This window comes from Lepidochelys olivacea (genome assembly GCF_965140295.1).
Source record: "Lepidochelys olivacea isolate rLepOli2 genome assembly, chromosome: 19".
NCBI classification, from domain to species: domain Eukaryota; kingdom Metazoa; phylum Chordata; order Testudines; family Cheloniidae; genus Lepidochelys; species Lepidochelys olivacea.
The window spans coordinates 9040952-9065068 of NC_140429.1; the positions used below are offsets into that span (position 1 = coordinate 9040952).

Below are 24117 nucleotides of genomic sequence, written 5' to 3' on the forward strand. Positions count from 1 at the left end.
GAAGCCACTTAAGAAATGGCTCCTCTTCCTTTCAAGTGTCCCTGCAGATTCCCTGGGAAGGAGCTGGAGAATTCTGCCTCCAACTGATGAACCATTTCTGTGGTCCTGGGACAGTCGATACAAACTGGATGAGCAGTACTGAGTGGGGCATAGCTGTAAGTAGAATGCAGCCCATAGCTCTCTGGCTATGCTTTCTCTACTCTTGGAACAGTGGACCACATGTAGAACTTTTATTCCATAACTACTCATGGCTCAAGTGATAATGCATGTGGATATACAAGCAGCCCTTTTCCCTTCAGTGTTTAAGGTTAGGACTACTGATTGAGCAAAAGACATCTGAAAAATCTGGGTTAGTGTAAGGTGTGAAGTAACATTTTCAAAAGTGTCCCTTTAAAAAAAATTAATACTAACTGCACCAGATGCAACAAACTGCTGGAAAATTAAAAACAGATTGCACTTAAACTGGACTCTTGCAATGCTGTTAGTAGGAGGGAAATAAGTAGAAGTATAACTGAGATGAGGCAACTATAGTGGTTATGATCTATACATACTCTATGTTGTTCTCATACTAAGCTTCCTGGACTCAAGTAATTGCATAGACTCAGCTACTATCTGTTTTGATGGGAGTTCTGTGAACATTTGATGGAATAAGGAGAGCCCTGCAAATCTACATGCAGAGATGTGGTTGTATTGTTTACCGTCTTTGCAGATTGCAGCTCGGATGCAGATCCAAATTTTTGTAGGCGTGCCGGGCTCTAGAAATAAGCAGGTCAGTGATCATCTCGTGACTCAAACATAGAACAATAGCATTTCCTCTACCAGAAACTCTTTCATTACTGCCAATGAAGTTATGAGAAGTTAGCCACTAAATAACACTCCATTTCCCTTTAGAGCTAATGGATCAAGGACAGTATAGGTTTCTTGTTGTATCAAAGAATATCATCTGTTATGGCAGATTGCCAGTTTGCTTTATTTTCAAGCAAGTGTACTGATTAAAGACAACCAATACTTGCAATTTCTTAATGTAGGCAATTGAAAAGCTGGGAGTGAGACAAACAGTCTGAAATGAAGGAGAAACTCTGACCCAGATGCTCAAAAGGTATCTAGTTGCGTAACTCATTGAAATCCAGGGTGGGCACATGCCTAAACACCTTTTGAGGATCTGGAACTCCATGATTAAGGCCTCAATCCTACAAGGAGCTCCATGTGGGTATAAGAGTTTTCTTTCTCAGAGTCCATTACAGCATTAGGGCTAACTATATACTAAGACCCTGATCCTGAGTTCCATGCAGGCAGGCCCTTGTGGTGACCTTTTGAAGTCTATGCAGAATTGGGGCTTTAAATGCCATCAGATGGCAATACTGATAAGCATTACTTTTAAACTATTGTGTATATACAACATTTTCAGACCAATTGATTTTTTCATATTGACTGTGTCCCTTTAAAATACAAAATAAAGTTTGTTCATTAATATTCACTCCCACAGCACCAGGTTTTTTACATTGTTTCTTTAAACACTTGTTTAAAGGTAAAACACTATTTAAATATTAAGATTTAAACAACATTAAACCAGGATAAAGCCATTTAGAAACTGGTTTATAATTAATTAACCCTGTGACCAATACTGTCTGTGTTACACATTATGGGCCCTATGCTTCAAGCCCCTAATTAGTCACATAATTAGCCCCATTCAGGTCAATAGGATTACATGTGTGAGGACCACTAACATGAGCAAGAGGCACTTCAGTCAATTCAGTACAGTAAAGAGTGCTGTTCAGATATCCAGTGTGGACCTGACCCTTTGAAGAGCTGAATACTTATAACTCCCAGGTACTCCCCACTTCTCAGGATTGAGAACTCTGGGTCAGCTACTGCAACCCTTGCACAAGTAATGCCATTGACTTCAGGGGGACTGCTCACATGAGTAAGAGTTGCAGGCTCAAGCCTTTTATTTTCAATTCCACTTCACACTTTAGTTTCTTACCCTTTGAACTTTCAGAGCAGCTGGCCTAAACCAAAACAGTTACAGATTTCCTTTAACTAATCAACTAATTTAGGGTTTGATCCTACAAGGTGCTGAGCTCACTGGCCCCAATCCAGCAAAGCACTCAAGCATCTCCTTAACAGGAACCTCAGTGGGATTACTTGTACTTAAAAATACGCACATGCTGAAGTGTTTTGCTGGATCAGAACCAGCATGCTCAGCACCTCAGAATCAAGTCCTTAATGTTCATGATTATTTTTTGACTTTCAGAAAAGGAGTTTCAAATATCTTCCTTCATTAAAATCTGAAAGCATCTTAAAAGGATAAGCTATTAAAGCTGGATGGATCTATTGTATGTAATTCACAAAAGAAGATGTTGAAGGCAAGACTTTATCAAGGCAGAAAAGCTGAATGAACTATTATCTGTGACTTTGCATACTGTATCATTTAATAAGAATTGAAAGCAGCCTATTGCAATGATGTTTCTACATTCTGAAATTCAGGAGTCATATTTAACCTTTTCTTCTCCCTCCCAATTAATTTTCTGTAGCAGAGGATAGGAAATGTTTTCCTCATCTTGGTCTAATCTTCTGTAATTTGGGTCCGGTCCCTCTGTTCAAAATCCATAAGCCAAATGGGGAAACTGTGAATGCAGAAATATTTCTGTAACATAACATCTTACTCAAAAAAAAAATCAAAAGCTATATAAAACAATGTTAAAATATATTCTAGCAGTCTGTCTTTAGGATCCAGATTCAGGAAAGCATTTTTATTCCAGAGAGCATTTAAGCACATGCTTAAAGTTGGTCATATGTTTAGGTGCTGTCCTGAATAGGGATTAATTTAAGCATATGCTTAAGAGCTTTTCTTATTTAATGCTGAACGCATATAGGAGCTGACCCTGCTCTCACTGAACTCTGTGGGAGTTCTGCACATAAGCAAAGGTTAGGATTTTCAAATCCATCTAGGCTATTTGGACACCCAGTTTCCTTTGGAACTTCAAAATTCTATCCAAAGTCGGTATATATTTATACTGTCCAGTCTCAAAATGGTTAATCTGTTTAGACCAGGACATTCAAGAACTATCATGAAATATGGTTAGTCTTTGTATTATTTTAGCACCTAGAAATCCATTCCAAGATCAGGGCTTCATGGTGGCATAGGCCACACACACACACACACACACACACACACCCCTTTAAATTGAAACTTACCTCCCAATAAGCTTGGTCATCAAAGTACTTTGATGCAGGCAGTGTCTTCCATAGTTTGAAAGTTAAAATGAAACCTGTGTTTAAAAATGATGTGGATGGAAGGAGCTGTTTGTAAATATTATATTTATTAGCCACATACCACAATATAATGCAGAGCTAAATATGAAATCAGAATCACAGCCATGCCCCCCACAGATCTTTCCTGTGTGGAAATCTTTCTGCAGGGGTGAATGTCAGATAAAAATAATACCACTTGTCTTATTTTTAAACGTTTTTGAACCCCTTTATGGTGCTAATTACTAGACTAAAATATATTGGCAAAATAGAATGATCTGGATTGTCCTCCAGCCTTGCTGCTGTCTCTAATATGTATAATGGGCCTAACCAAAACCTTGGGTTGAAAACCAACCCACAAACTTTGGAGATACTCAGGTCTGGATTTGAATATGGGGTTCATGTGCATCTCTATACATGACATACCTGGTTTAGAATAATTTGATACACAATTCCAAACAATCTAGAAAAGATTTCCTAATCCTGTAAAAATTATTGTAAAACGTTCCCCGAATATTTTTCGCTCTTTAGCACATGGAGGTGAAGCAATGTTCCTCACAAGCAATATATTTGATTCTAAATCCATCATGCAGCATTGTGGTTCAGCCAGCAGATGCTTTAGAATTGACATAATTTAGGGAGAAAACCATGTTTCCAGAAAAGCCAGCTATTATTTTCTCTCTGGACTTCCAGGATTACCTGGACCCTTCCCCAGCCTTCAGTCATCTTCAAACAGTGAACGCATGAGATCCAAAGCAAAGCATGTAAAAAGCATGTAAAAAATGTCCTAGGTCCCGATCCTGCATGCTGATTAGTCTGGGCCAACCCTATAAATGCTGAGCCCCTTTGAATTTCAGGCGGCCTCCAGGTGGGCAAAAGATTCTGCCTGCAGGAGTGAGGCCTTAATTATTAAAAATTAACACTTATGTTTTAAAGCCAAGAGAACGGCCTGCCAGATTTTCCAGATAAACTAAATGATCATTAACTTTTCATATGAAAAAGCTACCCAGACACATTAAGCAAACAGGCTTATGAGCACTGTTAACTTGAGATTTCAGATGTAAACACCCAGCTCATTAAATGATTGGATCAACACAGAATGTTTGTTTATTTTTGCTGTTTATTTTTTTCCATATCTTTCAGTCAGATGAAGTAGATACTTAAAAGTCTGCTTGATGAGCCCAACCTCTTAATTACATTTGAGCAAGCACAGGGGTTACATATTCATTATAGGCTGTAACATTCATTTTAGAGAATGGTATTGCAGTTTCTTTCACTGAACTGAAGCAGGAGCAAATAGCAGTATAAAATATTGCAACTGCCATAATCCCACCAGAGAGAGAGAGAATCCAAGATCTAGAACCAGATGACTAGATCCTCAACTGGTGTAAAATCTACCATTGCCTTCAGGGGAGCTATGCTGATTTACAGCAGCTGAGGATCTTACCCAGTGAGTGGAAAACAGTCTCAATATATTTTTACTGTCACTAAAAAGATGTCCATCCTGTCCTTTCTCCTATGGGAAACCTAGAGGCTGCTGGTGAAGCATCAGTTAAAAATAACTTTGTCAAGCATAGGAATGATGGTATTGTTTTGGCCCTGCTGAACATACCCTTTTCTCCAGTTCTGCGACTGAAAGAAGCCTCATCACTCAGCATTACCTACAGTTTTTCCAACAGTAGCAAGTCATCTACCTACAGGTATATTTTTAGTGCATGAATCACCAGAGTATCTAGGTGCCAAGAGATGCAATAAGCCAGTGAACACTGACGTGACAGCTGATGTAATATAATCGCATACCACCTACTCTTAAAAAGATCAGAACGAAGCTATTGCAAAGAGCTTTCCCATACTGACCTGTAATGAAACCTGTTCCCAAACCTATAGCAGTGGTCAACATGAAAGAGCCAACTTCAATCAAGGCTAGATAACCCAGTCTGAAAATGAAAAATGCATACATTAGAGTGCAGAATTTGACCCATGTACAGCTCCAATCCTATAATCCGATCTACCCACACAGCGTCCTAAAGAAGTCAGTGGACTCTGAAGGAATAAAGGTCTGTCTGACTGGATCAATTGTGGATCAGATATAAAAGAGCTACTGGGACATTTAGTCCTTCCCTCACTCCCCCTGCTAGTGCAAAATGGTCCATCAAGTACATTCTCCAGGACCCTGTCCTGTCTAGTTTTACCCCGAATTGGCACACTCTCCTCTGATGTGGGTCTACTACGCTGCAGTCAGAGCCTGATCCTGAGAGGTGTTGAGCACCCACATATATGTATTACTTATTTAAAAAATAGTTTGCCTGTTACTGCCAGTTTTTATATGTAAGATTCCCTGACACACGTAGTGTCAATCAAAAGTCACCATTTGGAAGGATCCACATCACCTGAACCCTCAGACCTCTTCAATGGCTTCCTGTCTTTATCATCAGTTCAAAGCTGCTCACAGCTCACCTTCAGATCCCAGTTCAGTCTCACTCCCACTTAATCTCCGCTCTCATTTCCGCCATCTCACATGGCTGCTCCCACAATGCTGTCTACGTCACCCCCCTAGCAATCCAGCACTAAAAATTAATTTTTGAGGGCCTGATCCAAAGCCCACTGAAGTCAATGAGAGCCTTTCCATTGACTTTAAAGGGCTTTAGATCTGATTCTTGATTGTTATTAAGAGGATTAATCTGCAGTGGCCATGCAAAGCTACCTGCATACTGCACGTGTGTTCTAAAACTGAGTTCTAGCACAATATATTAATGATTAGCTGACCACGATACTTATTTAAAAGGATCAACCTACGTTGATAAACTGGCCCACTTGATTATTATGAAGAGAACGACATTGACTATTGCTCCAAGCAATCCAGGCAACCCAAACGTGTAATGGACGCCACAGGTGTCATGAATCTTGAGCACCGAATTCAAATAGGTCTGGGGAGAGAAACATTTAATAAATACAGAGATGAACATATTTACTGAGCAGAAAAGTTCTTCAGGCACACATCCCAAAATAGAATGCAAGTCTCCTCACCCTCAGTCCCACATACCAGGCAACAGAACCCAGAAATCTTGGCTGTAAACTCTCTACATGTGCTATTTCTTAGTATTTAAAACCTCTCACAAATATGTATGACAGGGTTTTGGACATTACCTGTAAACAGTGAGATCCCAGTACAGCGACCATGCTGGCAAGCAGACCCAAAATCATGGCAATCCAAGGATGTGGAATAACGGGAGCTGAGAAACCAAGAGCAACCCCTCCTGCTAGTGCTGCATGGTGGATGTGGATCTGTGGATTAACATCACCGAAGTCAATTCACACACGCAGTGATTGGGCACCCATTGGATTAAACTCACCCTGTTGCAGCACCACACCTAAGTACCACTTAAACCTATTTTGAGGGCTTAAGTGGGATCTAATTGGAGTATAACTGGCCCTCTACATAGGGGGTGAATTTCACCCTTGCAGCACTATAGCCAGTTAACATCTTCAAAACTGTTTGCTCAGGGACAAGAGATAATCATCCCGTTGAGGTGCTAGTGTTGTTTTAGCTTATTAGCCATTTTACTTTCAATGTATTGCTAAAGAGATTAACGAAAATCTAGGTCTGTCTTCAAAGCGACCTTTGCTCTCCTCTTACCATCCTGATTTTTCCATTCCTGCTGCTCAAGGATGACAGTGCAAAAGCAGCCACAGCACTCACAGCGATGGCATAGTAAGTGTTGCAGATGGCGTTCCTCTTTTCCATCACATCCACGATTAGCACAGAGTTGAAGCTTGGCCAGAACATCCACAGAAAGAGCGTGCCTTGTAGACAAAGAAGCAGTCATCATTAGAATGCTCGTAAATCCAGTGGGTCCATCCCATGCTGTTTCTGCTGGCAGGTTCTAAGTCACACAGAGTGCATCCATTGCAATGCCCACATTGTGAACAAGTTGATGGGACTGCATCATTCTGACAGCCCCTAACGGTCACTACATTTGGAGCCTCCCTAGCAGTCCTGCACTGCACATCTCAACAGTAACCATGGTATAAACATGCACCCAGAAGGGTGACTTAGCTGGGAAGGGCCTGATCCTTCAAAGAGCCAAGAGCCTCCTGAGAAAAGCTGAGGGCCCTCAATGCAGGAGATGCTCATCATCTTTCATGGTCAGGTCCTTAAGCATCAGCTTTGCAATACCTGTGCTCCCTGGAAACACATATTCAAATCTCAATGGGCACGACTCTGCCTTTCATCCCTAAGAAATATTTTTGTGCAGCAGGCAATTTACTGTGCGTGGTCCTTTCAGTCGAGACCTTTAAAACCAACACACTGTCTGCTTTGCATGGGCATTAGGGGCCTGGTTTCTGAAGTACACAGTAACCACAACTACAGTGGGAGCATTCAGCACCTCTGAACATGAGGCCCGAAAGGGTCCAGGGCTTTTGCTGAAACAGCAGGGATTTGCACTGATGTCCTTGGCCAAAATCTCCCACATCCTCTTACTGTTGTACCGCGTGCTGGTCACACAGCTGATGTGGTACTGACCAAAATAAAAAACATGGCTATGTTCAGAATGTCTTCCATTTAGGGGTATCAAAACACCAGCACAACTGATACTAGCTGGCTCCCTTCCTGACAGATTCAGCAGAAATGCTGAGAACTACCTGAACCATGGAGCGTGAACTCCCCTCTCACCCCAGTGGTGGTTCTTCCAGGGTAGCACAGAGAAGCTTGCACTTCTGGTGTCATGCTTTGCCTGCTTGGTGGCTAAATGGGGTTTGTCTTGTTTTAAATAAAAGACTTTTTTTTTTTTTTTTTAATATTCCACCATTCTAGTAAGTGGATCTAGTAGAGCAATTAGAATTCCTGTTAAACAGTTGGGCCATATCCTGTAAAAAGTCCAGGGCCACATAGACTTTTCAGTAAATAGTGAGGCTAGACGTTGGGTCCTTCTGCTCCAATAAACTACTCCTGCGGGAATTCTGTGCTGGTGCGCAATGCAGAATTTGCACAGAATTAATGTTTCCCACAGAATTTTATTTTTTTCCCTGCAGAATTTCTGATTTCCCCCAGCACTCCTGCAGACGCCTGGCATGGGCAGCTGGGGCTTCCACTGTCAGCCCCGGGCAGCTGGGACTGTCAGTGGGAGCATGATTATATTGTGCCATTTTGACAGAATATGCTGAATGTTGCAGAATTTTCAAATATTGTGTGCAAGATTTTTAAATTTTAGTGCAGAATTCCCCTAGGAGTAAACAACACAGGCCCCAATCACCAGCAAATAGGGTTCTTACCCTCTTGGGCCAGCCCCACCAGAGGACAACATAACCTCTCTCTCATACACATGCGGATCTGAATCCATCCAGCAGAGAGCAGCAGGTGCGTTCACACTAGTTTATATACTGATCATTTCAGGGCACAGCTTTGCTCCCAGGAGTTTTGTATCTATGCTGGACTATTTAGGGATATAGGCTGTATTAAAGGTAAGCTATGATTTATCTTCTCTTCCCCCACCTCTACTGCAGAGGGGACACCGAGGCAGACTCGATAATTAATGTTCTACTGTGTGCTTGAATTGCATAGACTTAATTCCACATGCTATTTACCTCATAGCAAAACTTCAAGTGCTCTCATTAAAATTAATAACTAAAACACGCAGGTTTCCAGGGTGCAGTATGTCACTATAAAAACACACTGGTTAGTCTCTGCTCCCAGCAACACTGACCGCGGTCACCTTTCCATGAGCTTGGGTCTCCAGTGCTTAGGCTCTTTCAAGTCCCTAGATGCTTCTGCTGCTCACTTTAGGCCCTCCTGCCTGTTGAATGTCTAGTGCACACAGAGGATTTCAGGCACAGTGACCTTGATATGCTCTGAAAAACTAACAGGCTTCCCAACAAAGTGATATTATCTGGGCAGATCATGTTCCAAGCTGATTCTTTTCCATAAGCGCAGTATAATTTCCATTTGGCATATCCCTGCGGAAACTGACATAAGCTGCACTTATCACTGAGTTCATCCCTACTGAGACCTCCTTGTCTATTCTACTCTGTATAGTCAGGACATATTTCTTTCATTTTCTTTAGCACGGCTGTCAGTTGCAGGATGACTTTTTGCCCTTAATCTTGAGCCCTGGAACCTTCCCCTTGTACAAGCAGCAAGGCAGATGATGGTTGCAGTTTGTTACAGTCTGTGCTTTGAGCACATCCCTAAAAACACATTTGGGACGCTGTCAATCACCCACTGGTAACTAATATTTGTAGTCAAGTGGATGCCTTATTTTATCTCACATCCCAGTACTCTATTTCTCTGAGACGACAGGTGCTGGGGCACTTACAATCTGCTGCAGCCTGCATGCAGAAGACTGGCAAGATTATCTCTGAAGTGAAGTCAGCAGAGACTAGGCAACAGTATCACCCTTATGCCCAAGAAATAACTAGAGTCTTGCTCAAGGTTGCTGTTGGATATTCTGCGTCCAAAAGGTGCCAAGTTCCCCCATCCCAACTATTTATCCCCTCTCCTCCTCCTCTCATTACCTCCCTCCTCCCATTTGTATCTTTCCCCCTTCCCACTTTTGTTCTCCAGGCAACAGTAAATATTGTAAATGTTTAGAGGGCTCTTATGCGCTCAAGGCTGCCCTCTCTGTTCTCCCCATGCCACTCTAGGTGGCAATACTCATAATTTACCTGTGGAACTCACAACTGCAGGAGATTGGTTAATATTTCTACAGTGCTTTGAAAACATAAAGTGCTGTATTATTACAGAAGCAAACCACATGTGTGTGAAATTCACCCTGGTGCAGCATACAACCTACAATGTTTATGTCCCAGTTAAGCTCTATTTTGAAATCTTAAGTGAAACTTATGTGGTGTACAGGTCTTGTGCAGGGTTGAATTTCATTCATATATGAATAAGAATCATATCTGCAGATACATTGACAAGGAAAAAGATTATCAGTCTTCAAGCTTCAGGGTAAAATTAACCACCAGCTGGGGCTCAGAAAGAAAAACATCCTTTTCCAGCACGGCACAATGTTGTACAATAGGAAGTTTTACATCTTCCTCAGAAGGATCTAGCACTGATCACTGTCATAGCCAAGACACAGGACTAGAGGTCCCACTAGTATTCCCCACTATGGCACTTCATGGTCTATGGCAGGAGGGGGGCTGGAAAGAAGGATCCAGATTGCGAATCCCTTATTCCCACTGGCAAAGTAGTTACTTGCGAGAGTAATCCCAGTAACTGCAATGAGGCTATTCTAATGAATTACAAGTGTTCATAATCTGGCCCTGAATTTCTGAGGGGACCCGGCCCTGGGTAGGTTTGGACACATTATGAAATTGCTTCTTTGGTCATTCGTGAGCGTCTGCACTGCCTCTGTGTTGCTTTCAGGAATTATTCATGAAGACCTAATTACTTTAGATAGCGAGCACTTGGGGGTAGCGAGCTGGCACTAAAATTATAATGAAGACTTAACAGTGTCTTGATGAGTTAGATTAAAATACCAATTGCTTTGAATTATACAGCAGAGCAAGAGCTCTGGGAACTCAGCAAGATGAGCATTTAATTTTTCCCTTTTTTACATTGGGTGAAGGCTGCCAGGTTTCATTAGACATGTGCCAATGAGCCCTGGTGAGGTTCCAGCAAACACCCAGAATCAGCCCCTCCCACTGACAGCAGATCTTGGGATGTACAGCCAAAAGTAGCAAGGCAAGCAAGTGCTATAACCAGTGCCCTCTACTAGGATGAGAGGGGACATTCGGCATAGATCATTCACTCCATTCGGGCAGAACATAGCTCCTAATAAAGGACTCGAGCGCTCACATGCCACAGTGATAGGTTAGATAAGTATTCACTTGATTTTAGCCACAGAAATCCATGCCTCTATTTCGATGTCATTTCTTTTAAATATTACATTAATTCTGTGCTGGCACAAAGTGCCAAATTGACAGACCTGGGAACTTACATTCTCTGTGGAGACAAGGGCCTAGGACAGATCATGGCAGTACCAGCTTTGTAATATAAATCAAAATAATATGGAAACAAATATCATTTCTTAAAAAAAAACTTGGAATGTCCATGCCACAGCCTATCCTTACCCTGAGTGTTTTGCATGTGATATGTATCTTCCCCCCCACCCTTTATCTGCTTGTTCTCTTTTGATTCTTGTCTTTGTAAGCGTTTATACAGCACCTAGGACAATGCGGCCTTGATCCTGCTTGGGGCCTCTGGGCCCTACAGCAATACAAATATTAATGACGACACTGCCCCCGCCAATATGGGTAAATCAGTGCAAAGGGGCCACCTGTAGCGGTGAGAGGACAGTTTACCTGCCTTGGCCGTCCTGCTGCGTCTGTCAAGAAGGGACGCTGCAGTGGTGGTTTACATGAGGAGCGGAGACTCACCCACTCGTTACCATCGGACGGTAACAACTTTTAGTCACTGGGCTGTATTTGAACCTTCAGCTTTGCAGTAAAAGATTCTGTGCCCCATTCCCAATCCCCAAAGTCATTCATCCCACTGCCCACCATATACTGAGATGTTCAAGTAAATGCCTTACCCAGCATTGAAAACAAATCAGATATCGGATTAGATGTTTCCTTTTCAATCCTTTTACTCAGTGAAGAATGGTACAGCCACCAGGAGACTGCCAAGCCAAAGTAGGTTCCAAATATGTGAACGTGCATCAAGCTTGTGTGTTCCTCAATCTGCAGGCAACAAAGATATTCCATTCCTGGATGTCATATCCATTCAGGATGTCATCAGGTCCCCTTGATGTATGCAGAGACTTGTAGCTCAGTTACTTATATAGTGTCCTTCTTAGGCACCCTCTCCTATATAATGTTCATGAGCACTCAGTGCACACGCTACTTTTTGCGGCTCAGAAAAAGACAGGGTCCCTGCTCCAAGGATCCTGCAGTCTAATTCAGACAAATAAAGTACACTGGTAGCAGTTCTAGTGCAAGGAGATGTGTAGATACCCTCAGGCTGGAGAAATGCTTCCCAGAAGAAGGTGGTTTGAAGGAAGAAGGGCCTGGTGGATGGGGTGTAGAAGGCTGCTCCAAGCATGGTGGGCAGCATGAATGAGGGAGCAAAGGGGACAATTCGTTATTATGATTGCTATTATTTATTCAATGGGTGAAGGAACCAAAGGGAGGGCTAGGCAGGAACCTACAGTGGGAGTAAGAAGGGGCCACGTGTAAGTTGGGGCAGAGCCTTGAAGGGGAGGACAAGAAGGGGGGAGGGATAGCTCAGTGGTTTGAGCACTGGCCTGCTAAACCCAGGGTTGTGAGTTCAATCCTTAAGGGGGCCATTTAGGGATATGGGGCAAAAATTGGGGATTGGTCCTGCTTTGAGCAGGGGGTTGGACTAGATGACCTCCTGAGGTCCCTTCCAACCCTGAGATTCTAGGATTCTATGATTCTAAGTTTTAACTTAATGCAAAAGGAAAGAAGCCACTGAAGAGACTGGAAGAAGATGTGATCAGAGCAGCAGGAAAGGAAGCAGTAGCATGTTGGCTGGGATAGAGAGGAGAAGAGGTGAGGTGCAGCAGGCCAGAGAGAAGATGCTGTAAACAGAGTGACACACAAGTAGAATCCCCAGCCACGTAGCCCTTCCATGTGCAAAACTCCCATTCATTTCAGTGGCAGCTACATGCATGCAATAAACTGCCAGATCAGGCCCAGAGCGAACCAGCTTAGATCTGACTATCAGTAATAGCGTCAATATCAGACCAGCAAACAGGGAACATTTCCAAAGGAAAACAAAGGTTTGTTTAAAACCTCCAAAGTCTTTTCCCGCATATATGGAAATGTGGTTACCTACCTTCAGGAATCTGACATTGATCCATCTGCTCGTACTGAAAGCTGCCACCTCCACCATCGCCATCCAAATCAACTGAATAGGGTTAGCCTTGCCCAGAAGAGCTCCAGCTGAGATTAGAACAGCAGTTACACTTATAGTGGCCTTTAATACACTTTAAAAAAAAAGGGGGGGGGGGGGGAGTTAATTGTGAAACTAATTGAATCAAAAAATGAGAGTCATTAGTAGTCAGCACTGGTCCAGACATTCATTATGGAATTTTCATGCTTGTGAGGTAGATCCCCATTTCACAGTTGGGTGAACCAAGACACAGAGATTTAAAGGCAGCATTTTCAAAAGTGGCCTCCCATTTGGGGTGCCAACATGAGATACTTTGGGCCCCAATTTTCAAAAGTACAAAGCACACATAACTCTGACTGAAGCCAACAGAAGTCGCAGGTGCTCAGCACTATTGACCACCAACCCCAAGGTGCCTCAAGCTGAACTGAGATGCCCTAAATCAGAAGTCACTTTTGGAAGATGTGGCCTTAGTAGCTTGTTGAAAGCCACAGAGGGAGCTAATGTCAGAGCTAGGATTGGAGCTCTGGGATTTCTGGCTCCCCATCCCGAGACCCAACCACTAGATCAAACCGGTCTCGCTGCACAAGGCATTCTGAGGTTCCTACAGTCCTCACACAGAATGATTCCTTTCCCTTTCCCCACTTCGCAAAAGGCTGTCCACCATTTTTTCCTCCTTGCAGTTTTTAATCAAGGAAACAAGGGATGTTAAGGACTCGGACACACTGTAATTTATAGATGTGTTCTGGGCTGTTCTTGACCTTTACAATATTCTGGAATTTCAATTAGCTGCTTCTCCTGCCTCTTGATGAGAAAGAACATGCTGAAAATCCTAAAAATTGTCCCTGCGAAGGTAAAGATTTTGTCTTACTTCTGATAGGAAATAGATCTAAGAGCATATTACTCTGCAGCTGCAGACAGTTTTCTTGTGTGTGCAGCATGCACAGCTGGGACAGGAGATTTTTATTTAAGGAAACATAGTGCTTCTGAAAGGTTCTGGCCTGAGAGCTGTGGAGATCAGACTCTGTCTATCAATCCAGTTGCTCTCACATCACCCTGCCAATGTATCTTAACCCTGACCAGAAGAGGTCACCTGTAGGGGCAAAGCGGAGTTCTGTCTCTGTGGTCTTGGGCTCTTTTTTCTTCACTCTAATTAGCTTGAATTTCTAAATGAAAAAAGTCATTTCAGACCGAAAACCTGGAATTTTAAAATGTTGATGATTTAGGAAAAAAGATTCCAACATTTTTTCAGTCAGAAAATTCATCCAACTTAGCCCTATTTTGCAAAGAGCTTTGTTTTTGACAAATCTGCATTTTTCACACACAAAAACGCCCAAAATTGTTGAAAAATTCCCCACCAGCCTAGCACTTCAGGGTTCCTTATCTTGTGAGCCAATCCCCCGAGCCATCCACATGAGTCTTGTGATGACACCTTTTGGCCAACTTTCTGCAAGATCTTCCAGCAGGTCACAGCCCGCAAAATCCCACCTTTAGTTAGCGTCCGTCAGAAACTCTTGCTGTACTGCCACAGTAGTTATTGCTACATATCTAACGATGGGGCAGTAATTTACTCAGCAAAGCCAAAAATCAAGAGGAAGGCATTGAGCAAATGAGAACAGTTAGGAAAGGTCTCAGCTGTTTGTTGCGCTGCTCCCAAGGCCTTCACATTTTTAGAGACACAACAAAATCATTAGGGCCATAAATGAGAGAACAAGAAATTCATATATGACAAGAACGCCTAAAGGCATTTAAAAAGCAGAATGAAGGTGGTGATTTACCTCTGATGGCCTAACAACTGCAGCAGCAGCAGAAGGAAAACATTTATGCTTGCCTCTTCTACAGCACATTCCATCCTAAGACCTCAAAGCATTTTACAAACATTCATGAATTAAACCTCCCAACTGAGTTGGGTATAGATGGGGAAACTGAGGCGCGGAGGGGTAAATGACTTGCTCGGGATCACACAGAACGGTTGGGGCAGAAATGGGGATGAACCACAAATCTCCTGACTCCCAATTGGGTGACTCAGGCACGAAACCATTCCTTTCCTGTCTAGGAAAGAGGGAAGGAGGGAGCTACCTGTAGTTCCATAGTTATACTACCCAATCAGTACCAGTTAGTAACTGATATTTTGCTTGTATCCTGGCCATGTGTTGTGACTGCCAATGGAGTCTTCTTACACTTAAAAGTAGATGAGATGTTGGAACTGTAAATGCCTTTGTGTAAACAGCAGTGGTATTCGGTCACGGACCAATGCTCTGGAATATTCCATATGAAGCCAGCCAGGACTCTGGGGGAGCCTCCTCTCTCTGAGTATATGGTCTCCAGAGCAAGAAGCTTACATAGCTCTGACCTTCCTGGGTTGGACCTCAGAGCATTCAGCATCCCCTGCCCCACCACGCACTTCTCGCAGTGAGTCTGCCTGGGCGAGGCTCCTAGGGAAGCCAGAGGGCCCTGCCCCCCAACTCCAGTCAGATGTGACTCTCAGTCAGCCAGTAAGACAGAAAGTTTATTAGTCAACAGGAACACAGCGTAGGGCAGAACTTGTTAGCACAGAAATCAGTGACTTTCAGCCAAGTCCATCTTGGGGGGAGGGGAGACCAGAGCCAGGGCTCTGCCCATTGTTCCTTCTCCAGCCTTTGTCTCACTTCCCGGGCCAAGAGTCACCTGGTCACATCCCCCTCCTGGGTCTCAGGTTACGAAGGGGCGACCATAGCATCCATGGAGGCAGCTGGAGCAGCCCGCAGAAAAGTCACACATGCTTATTCCCACTACCTAGACATTGGTGCAATACGCAGGGAAACTGAGGCACACACAGCATTCATTGAAAACAGTAAGACTCAAATACAACATAACAAGAGAAAATCCCAGCTTCGTCACATATTCCATAATTCAATCAATGTTTGATAACTAGCTAATGGATAAAGGGTTTTCTTTTGTTTGGGGGAGGGTGAGGAAAAGGTAGAGGATATCCATCAAGAAAAGAGCAGAGGTCATGAATTCTAAGACCATTAACAACATATGTAGCTACAACAGTGATATACAGTTAGTAAACACCATGTCTCATGATATAAGATGATCTCCTCAAGGAACTGAAAGGATTATTTCCCTTGAATGTACAGTATGATATTGGCCACTGCTAGAAGTAAGACAGTGGAGTATAGGACAAGCTGTGTGATTGCTTATGGGTAGGACAGGAAGTAGGATATCAGGCCAGATGGACCAGTGGATTTGATGCAATCACTCTGTGCTTCAGTTCCCCATACATAAAATGGGGATATGGCCACACCTCTCTACCTCACAGGGGTGTGTGAGGGTAAAGACTCTGAGGCACTCAGGTACTATGGTAATGGGGCCATAGAAGGAAAGTAATTAGATCAGTAGATGGCAAAATTCAGTTAAAATTACAAAGCCAACAACGCAATAACAAAAAGTCCTGCCAGTACAACTGCGCTGCTGGGTAAATATACCAAAAAACAGGGAAAAGTTACCTTAGCCCCAGCGTTCAGAAATGCTACATTAAGAGTAAATGATCCATTCTAGGATGTATGAATTACCTGTGCAGGCCGATTTTCACTTTTCCTGCTGAGGAAGCAAACAAAAATCCTTCCACGAGCACAGCCCACTGAACTCCAAGTGTGGCAATTAGCAGGTTGAATCCGATGCTGCTAAATCCATATCTTTTGAAGGAAGCCAGGAGGAAGCCAAATCCAAAAATCACCAGGACGTTGACATCTTGAAATGCTGCATGGCAGAGGAACCAAGAAATCAGTCAAGTTATCAGTGCACACCAGACTCCAGGTTAACATCACAGCAGTGATCAATAAACCTGCTGAAAATTAATAACTGTCTCAGAGTAATCCTCATACATTCTGGTGGAAAAGGAGGGTGGTGCAAGACCATGCTGGACTGAAGGGTGGAGGAGAGACCATAAAGTTGGGACAGGAAAGGAGATATAACAGTGCATTTCAAGAGCACTATTTATCAGGGGGCAAAGCCTTTTATATTAATCCATACTGCCCCCCACCCTCTGTGAGGGAGGACTTATTATCCTAATTTCCAAGATGAGGTGAGGCACAAGAGGGTTTAGTGTCTAGCCCAAGATCAGAAGAGCTGGGAACAGAGGTTGGGCAGTAGTACAGTCTAGACAGTGAGGCACTGGACTGGGACTCTGGAGTTCTGGGTTTTACTCCTGACTCTGTCTTTGACCTGCTGTGTGACCTTAGGCTTCCACTTCCTCATTTTGTGCCCCTGTTTCCCCTCCAATCTTCTCTCTGTCTTCTCTATTTAGATTGCAAACTAAGTGTTACAAAAATGTGAACATGTTTATAAGCACAATGAAAGACAGAGGCAATAATATGTTTATGAGAGCACTGGTGATTGCTTTAAAATGATCCCTTGCAGTCAGTCAGTAAAAACAAAAGACCCCATTCTGTTCTCCGTTACACTAAACCAAAATGAGCAGGATTGGCACAGAAGTAACGGAGAACCAATTTCAGCCAAGATCTGTAGAGAGTCTTGTCTTGCTTCATTTTAAAAACACTGACACCCTCCTTTTCAAAGTGGGCCACTAGCCCTATTTTCACCGTTACAGGAGGAGTGCTGTATTTGAGATAATATTTAGCTAAGCAGAACTGCTCTCTACGGCAACTCTGTCTGCTAAGAAATGTTTCTTTGTAACAGAGTCCCCTTATCAAGGCACAGGCGGCGTCTCTGCTCCTTGTTGATTTTAAACCCCACCTTACACATTCACACACCAACTACACACACCCAGCCTCCTACGTCTTGCCTGAAACATCTCAAGCCTGTTTTATGATGTACAAATTCAAAGCGACTATTAAAAGGGGCCAAACGTATTATGCCATAGAGTTTGTAATATACTGGTGAAACGTCCTCACAAAAAGATCTGAAACCCTTGATTCTGCAGACACTTACACATGAGTAGTTTCATCAAAGCCCCTGGGACTACTCCCAATGCATCGAGTTACTCAGACACAAAATGTTTGCTGCATCAGGCCTTAAATTGCTCTTTCCCAAGGCCGGTAGCCCCAACATGTGTGTTAAGAGGTATATTCTTATGTCAACGTGCAGGTTTCTACGCTTCATAGCGAGGATTAAAGCAAATGATTGTGGGGGGCGGGGAGGGGAATGCAAGTTTGTGGCTTTTGAGTAATTCACATACAAATTATTAAATGAACCCAACTCAGTGCATGACCATGGGCAAGTCACATCCCCTTTCTGCATTTCAGTTTTTCCCCATCTGTAAAATGGGAGTAATAGAGACTTACCTACCTACCTTACAAGGAAGTCATGAGGATTAATTGGTTAATATTTGCACAGCACTTTAGACAGGTTACACGCGGTATATGTTTTATCATAATTGTTAATATAAATCTTCAGTAAATGTAGAAAACACATTTCTCAGATGCAGGATTGTGTGCAAAAGATTCAATACTTACAACATAGAAGCAAAGTTTGGTACCATAAGACAATCACCAGCATATTATTAAATAAGAAAAAGGGCTACTTTTGCCTGACAGTACACATTTGATGATAAATATAAGGCCTAATACAGAGCCCACTATTTAATAGTTTCACCTAGGAAGGGGCTAGGGTGGCCAGATAGCAAGTGTAAAAAATTGGGACGGGGGTGGGGGGTAATAGGTGCCTATATAAGAAAAAGCCCCCAAAATCAGGATTGTCCCTATAAAATCGGGACATCTGGTCACCCTAGAAGGGACAGAAACCAAGACCCAGCTCAGAACAGCCCAAGATCCTTGGGGAAGGTTGGATCCAGGTTCTGAACTTCACTGCTCAGACTCGCCCTAATGTTATCCATTCCCACTAGCTGTCACACTCTTTCAGTCCTTAAGCTTGATTCTTTGTGGCCCTGCACATTGTGCATTCACTTGCACCAGGCTTTCATCCATCCTGATTATTTTGTATTATCACAGTTCCAAGATCCCCAGTCTTGGACCTGAACCCATTGTGCTAGGCACTGTACTAACACAGAACAAGATGGTCTTTCCCCCACAAAGAGCTTACAATGTACGTATAAAATGAGAGACAACAGGTGGATACAGAACAGTGAGGGAGCACAAGAACACAATTTAGTAGTATTTGACACCCACTTTGGCCTGGTGCAAATGACTGCAGAAGGTGCAAGGCAACAGAGTATTTAAAGGGAAGTACCCACACTGTATTTGCAGTTACAGCTGTCAGAAGTACAGCCCTGTTCAAAACAAGCTCAAATGTAACCCAATGAAAGCACACACTGAACCCTAACAGGCTTGCAAACTTACCAGGATAGATTTCAAGGTCTTCTGATGTGCTTTGACTTTCCTTTGAAAAGCAAAACCAAAATATGAGGATAAAGGCAGTTTCCAAAAAGAGTATGAGCCCAGGGAGACCACATCGGAGACTGGGAGGATAGTCAGAACCCATTGTACGTTAGCTCTGGTGTTAAAAACACACATGAATATTTTTCTTCTATAAAAAACGTTCCACCAACCTCAAACCAACAGAAGGTGGGAGGTGAGGAGGGAATAAAAGCTTTGATGTGATAAGAAAGCCCAAGAGGCGTTAGCAAGGAATAGCTCCTTATCTAAGGCAGGTCAGGAGTGCAAGCCCGCAGCAACGAACATTGGTTGACTCAAGTAGATCTGTGACGTTCAAGAGTATGTACATTTAAATGGTAAAATTCTGATGTGTCAGAGCCATCTTCACCAGCTACCCCAACTGCTGGTGGGCCTTATCAGTTAGCTGGGTTATAATTAAAGACAGGCATGAACTGGAACGTGGGAGTTTTGCCATTGATTTCAGTGGCGCCAGGATGTCACCGTGAATCTGAACCCCTCCCCATATTGAGGAAGGAAGTATTCTGATCCAGGGGCCTAATTCGTGAGTCAGTTAGGGTTGCTTTGTGCCAATATCCCAGCAAACAGCCTCCTTAAAAGCTGGTGGATCTAGCCAGCGTATGGGAATCTCTGGTGGTGCAGAGCTACCATAGTGCCTCTTATACCATCCCCCTCTCCCGGCCTGTACAGAGTGTGGCTATGGAAATGGGGACATGGCTGGAGCATCTCTAAGCCCTGGTGATCCCCAGTTGCTGGGAGCCCTTTGGCAGAGCTAGCATCATTACAGAGACACATGGCTGCCCTAAATCTATGCCAGGAACTGGGCCAGCCCCGAACTACCCCTGACATGGCCTGTAGCTGAGACATCTTGGGTGTAGCTGAGAATCTGACCTCAGATCTAGATCCAAACACTATGGATCTTTTGGAAATTCAGATTCAGTCTGGATGCATCTCTAGTTGTGGATTAGCTTAAATATGACTGGAGGCAGGAGTGTTTAATGCCCTGCAGGATTGGGCCTCTTGTAGTCTCAGAAAAGAGGCCTCTAAGCTCCCTTTTTGTCCTTAGAAGCAGAGTGGGGTCATTAAAGGCATATTGGCAGGGCAGTGCGTGGGAAGATTCCCCTGATGTTGTTTATGAAGTACCCTCTCTGGGGATAGATACATGAAGGACTTCAGGGCTCGACTGCTAAAGTCACACATACAAAGGTTTAAATGAAACTTTACAAAAATTAGACCATTAAAAAATACAGTTAGGAAAGGATGAAATGCACCCTGCATTCACAGGGGATATAAAGTCCTATCCTGGGAAAAAGATGGCCTAATACAGCAGTTCTCAGCCTTTGTTATGATTATTATTTTATTACCATTGTGCCTAGGTGCCCCTGTCACGGACCAGGACCTCACTGTGCAAGGCACAGTACGAACAGAACAAAAAGAGGGTTGCTTCCCCCAAATGCTTACAACCCGAGTAATATTTTTCATAATGCAACTGCTTTTCCATAGTGGGACCACCTCAGAGCCCCTGCATTCCCATCTAGCTGGGACCCCCTTCACTTTCAGCAATATATCAAGGAAAAGTGGTCCCCAGGTGGAGAACACCAGGGTTAGCAGACAGCACTTAATGCAATCTAGGGCATTCCAAAAGCAACATACTATTGTGCGCTCTCTCTGCCCACTACAGTTTAGCTCAGATAAGCAGAATGATGAAGACTGCCAGACTCCAGATGTCGAGATCTGTTCAGTCTCTGCTCCCGAAACACCACTCCTGATTGATGTGTTTCCCAGCTGGCTGAAAGGCAGGACATTTCACGACCAGCTGGCTAACTGTAAAATAAATGCTTATGCTTTGTGATCGGATTCCATCCAGGGACTTGCTTACTGCCTTCCCTGGACCAACAAGCCACTGTTAGTATTGGAAAGAGGAATACTTTAGAAATGAGGGTCATTACTGTCGATTTTAGAAATAAAATTTCTATACGCTCTTGATGGACTTTAAATATCTTCCTTTTCACAAAGGAGCACTGTACCTTGCTTGCTTAAAGACTGTTTGGGTGTGATGGAAGGACAAATTGATTAGTCTGTAATCGGAACATGCTTTTCTCATCTTTCAGTAACCTGCACCTTATTATGCACAACTAGTCCAAGAGCCAATAGTAATAATGCACCGTGAAATAACGACCTCCAAAGATGTGTCCATTGACTGTCATCCATCCTAAATGATCCCACCATTGGTTTACAAACTGCTTAACAATCTAGTGGCACACATACGCAAATCAATTCTCCCACCCTAAAATGCAGCCACTTCTAGGGAGAAACATGGCAACTGTTGAACAGAGCACAGCAATGTTACACAAGAGCTTAGGGTGGGAAGCAAAGAACAATACTAGTAGTCAATGGTGCTACAGGGGAATGTAAGGAGACTTAAGATGATAATTATCCAAGTTGGAGTTTGGCTGAGCTAACACCCATTATGCTGGGTGTTAGCTCAGCCAACACCATGTTGAAGCTGGTGGGCAGCAACAATTAATTAATTAAGCTCCCATGTGGAATAGTTGAAACAACAGGATGACCTGCAAGGCCAGTGAGGAACGTGAATGATCTGAGTGGAAGTTTTTCCACTGGGGACTGGATATTGTTTGCTAGAGAGGTTTGCGAGTGAGAGTGGCAGAGGCAGCTGAAACACCACAGAAAGCAGCAGGGACGCACTTGTAGCATGACCCTGAGATAAAGCTAAGAGAGATCTTTGAGGTTAAGTGCTTGCTGAAAAGGGGCTTGGAACTGTGAGCAAAGAAATGGTCCCCTGTTGTTTGATTCTTACCAGGAGCAGGAAAATAAGACTTCGTGTACAGTCTTTGCAAATAATCAGGAAGTGCATCAAAAAAATAGCTAACTCTGTCATCAATTTCTTCTCCCAACAGATACAACCTGCAAGACCCCGAACATTGGCTAACTGCTCAGGTCAAACAGGGTAGCACCATTATGTACTGAGTACCACCAGTGCGCTCAGTATTCTACAAGGAGGTAGACGAGATGGACCCTGCCTCAAGGAGTTTACAATCAAAGTTAAACAGACAATGCATCTTAGCCACATAATTAAGATGATCAGACTAGGACCTTATTGTACAAACCCAGAACAAAAACATGGTCCCTGCCACAAAGGCCTTACAATTTAATTAATAATTGACCCAATTCATTGAGAAGTAGCGATCAGAGAAACGAGACTTTAACAGCAACTGAGAGCACTCAGAACCTTGCAAGATCAGACTCTGTGCTACACATGATGTGCTGAAAGAGACTGAAAAGCAGCACAAAAATGGCATCTGCAAAGTTTCTGAGATCACCTTTGAATAGCATCTCCAAAGGGCAGTGGTAGCGTACAGCTTGAGGCTATTTCGGAGGTGCGTAAAGTCCTTCTTTGGTGAAATTGGGGCAGGTGATGCATACCTATGCCCAAGAGACCGAAGCAGTGTATATGAATGGCGAGAAAGCCACCTACTGGCAAAGAAAAAAAAATTATCAGGCAGGCATGTGTACCTTGTAAATTCTAGGAAATAGCAGGGTAGAGCACCGCCTGACCCACAAAGGAATTCAGACAAATTCACTGACATCCACAAATCCTCCCAAAGCGCTCCCCTCGGCCACCTTTAGCAGGACAGAGGATCCATGCTCACTCTAGACCCACCAAAACAGAACGGGAGCAGAAGTGGCAGCAGGGAGAGACCAGAGAAGAAAGGCCGACGAAGACACACACAAAAACAAACAGCGAAGAGGAAAAGATGGGGGGGGGGGTGTCAAATCAGGAAAGAAAAGCATCTAGAATGTAAAAGCGAGGAACAGGAAGGGAAAGACGAGCCGGGGGGAGGGAGGGCAACACTTTGAACGCGCGATTTAAGACGGATTTGGCTGTCCCGAGGCAGTGTTCCCAGCTCAGAGGGGAAGGGGGTTACAGTCTCTCTGCGGGTCGCGGTCACGGAGCGTGGGGCAGGCTGCCGGGGAAGGTGAAGCTCTGCGCGTCCCTCTCTTGCGAGGAGGTGAACGTCAGCCCGCCCGAGCGCTCCGGGACCCGTCTCCCTCAGCCCCGGGTCGGCGGCGGAGGCGCGGCATTTCACAGCGTCGCCCCAAAGGCGCCGTGCGGCCCCAGTCCCGCAAGAGGCGCCGGACAGAGAGCCGCCTGCCCGGGCAGATCTCAGGGCTTCGGGCAGAGCCGCCGCGAGTGACCCGCTTCCCGACTGGCGCCCCCCCCACACAGCGGACCGGCCCGCCCCGCCCCCGGGGAAGGGGTCCTGCAGGGCGGGCTGACGGCGGTGACTGCCCTCCCCTCAGCAGGGTCCCCGGAGCGACGCTAACGCCCGGCTAGCACCGGGCTCCGCCGCCCACTACCTGGCGGCGGGCCGGGCCGGGCCGGGCCCCTCCTGCCGACCTCCCATTGGCCAAGCAATTGCCACCCTTTCACGGCTCGTCCTATAGCCCAACAAGCCAAGGGAGGTAGCCTCTGATTGGCCAGGCCCTGGTCCCCGTCCCTTTTTGATTGGCCTAGTATAGGCCACGGTCTCCTCTCTGGTCCGACGCTTGGAAAGGGCGGGATGCGCCCCCTTCCCTGTTCAGGGATTGGGCGGCTCAGCTGCCATTCTCCAGTGATTTCTCTTCTCGCTG

At 44.2% G+C, this 24117-nt stretch overlaps 1 protein-coding gene across 4 annotated transcripts; it reads right to left on the reverse strand.

The window, feature by feature from the left end:
• Positions 1-1583: 1583 nt before the first annotated feature.
• On the reverse strand, positions 1584-24102 carry RHCE (Rh blood group CcEe antigens). 4 transcript variants are annotated; one of them, XM_084652240.1, is made up of 11 exons: positions 23845-24102; positions 22806-22959; positions 16666-16852; positions 13055-13205; positions 11790-11937; positions 6890-7056; positions 6400-6537; positions 6049-6179; positions 5110-5189; positions 3199-3272; positions 1584-2627 (listed from the first exon to the last, which is right to left on the reverse strand). In XM_084652240.1, the coding sequence occupies exons 2-11, from the start codon at positions 22816-22818 to the stop codon at positions 2601-2603; spliced, it is 1116 nt and encodes a 371-aa protein (XP_084508366.1). In that variant the 5' UTR covers positions 22819-22959; positions 23845-24102; the 3' UTR covers positions 1584-2600. The 4 variants fall into 4 exon arrangements, with proteins under 4 accessions (XP_084508366.1, XP_084508367.1, XP_084508365.1 ...); XM_084652241.1 differs by lacking the exon at positions 23845-24102 and adding an exon at positions 22999-23831 and having other exon boundaries at positions 22806-22908; XM_084652239.1 differs by lacking the exon at positions 23845-24102 and having other exon boundaries at positions 22806-23831.
• Positions 24103-24117: the final 15 nt, after the last annotated feature.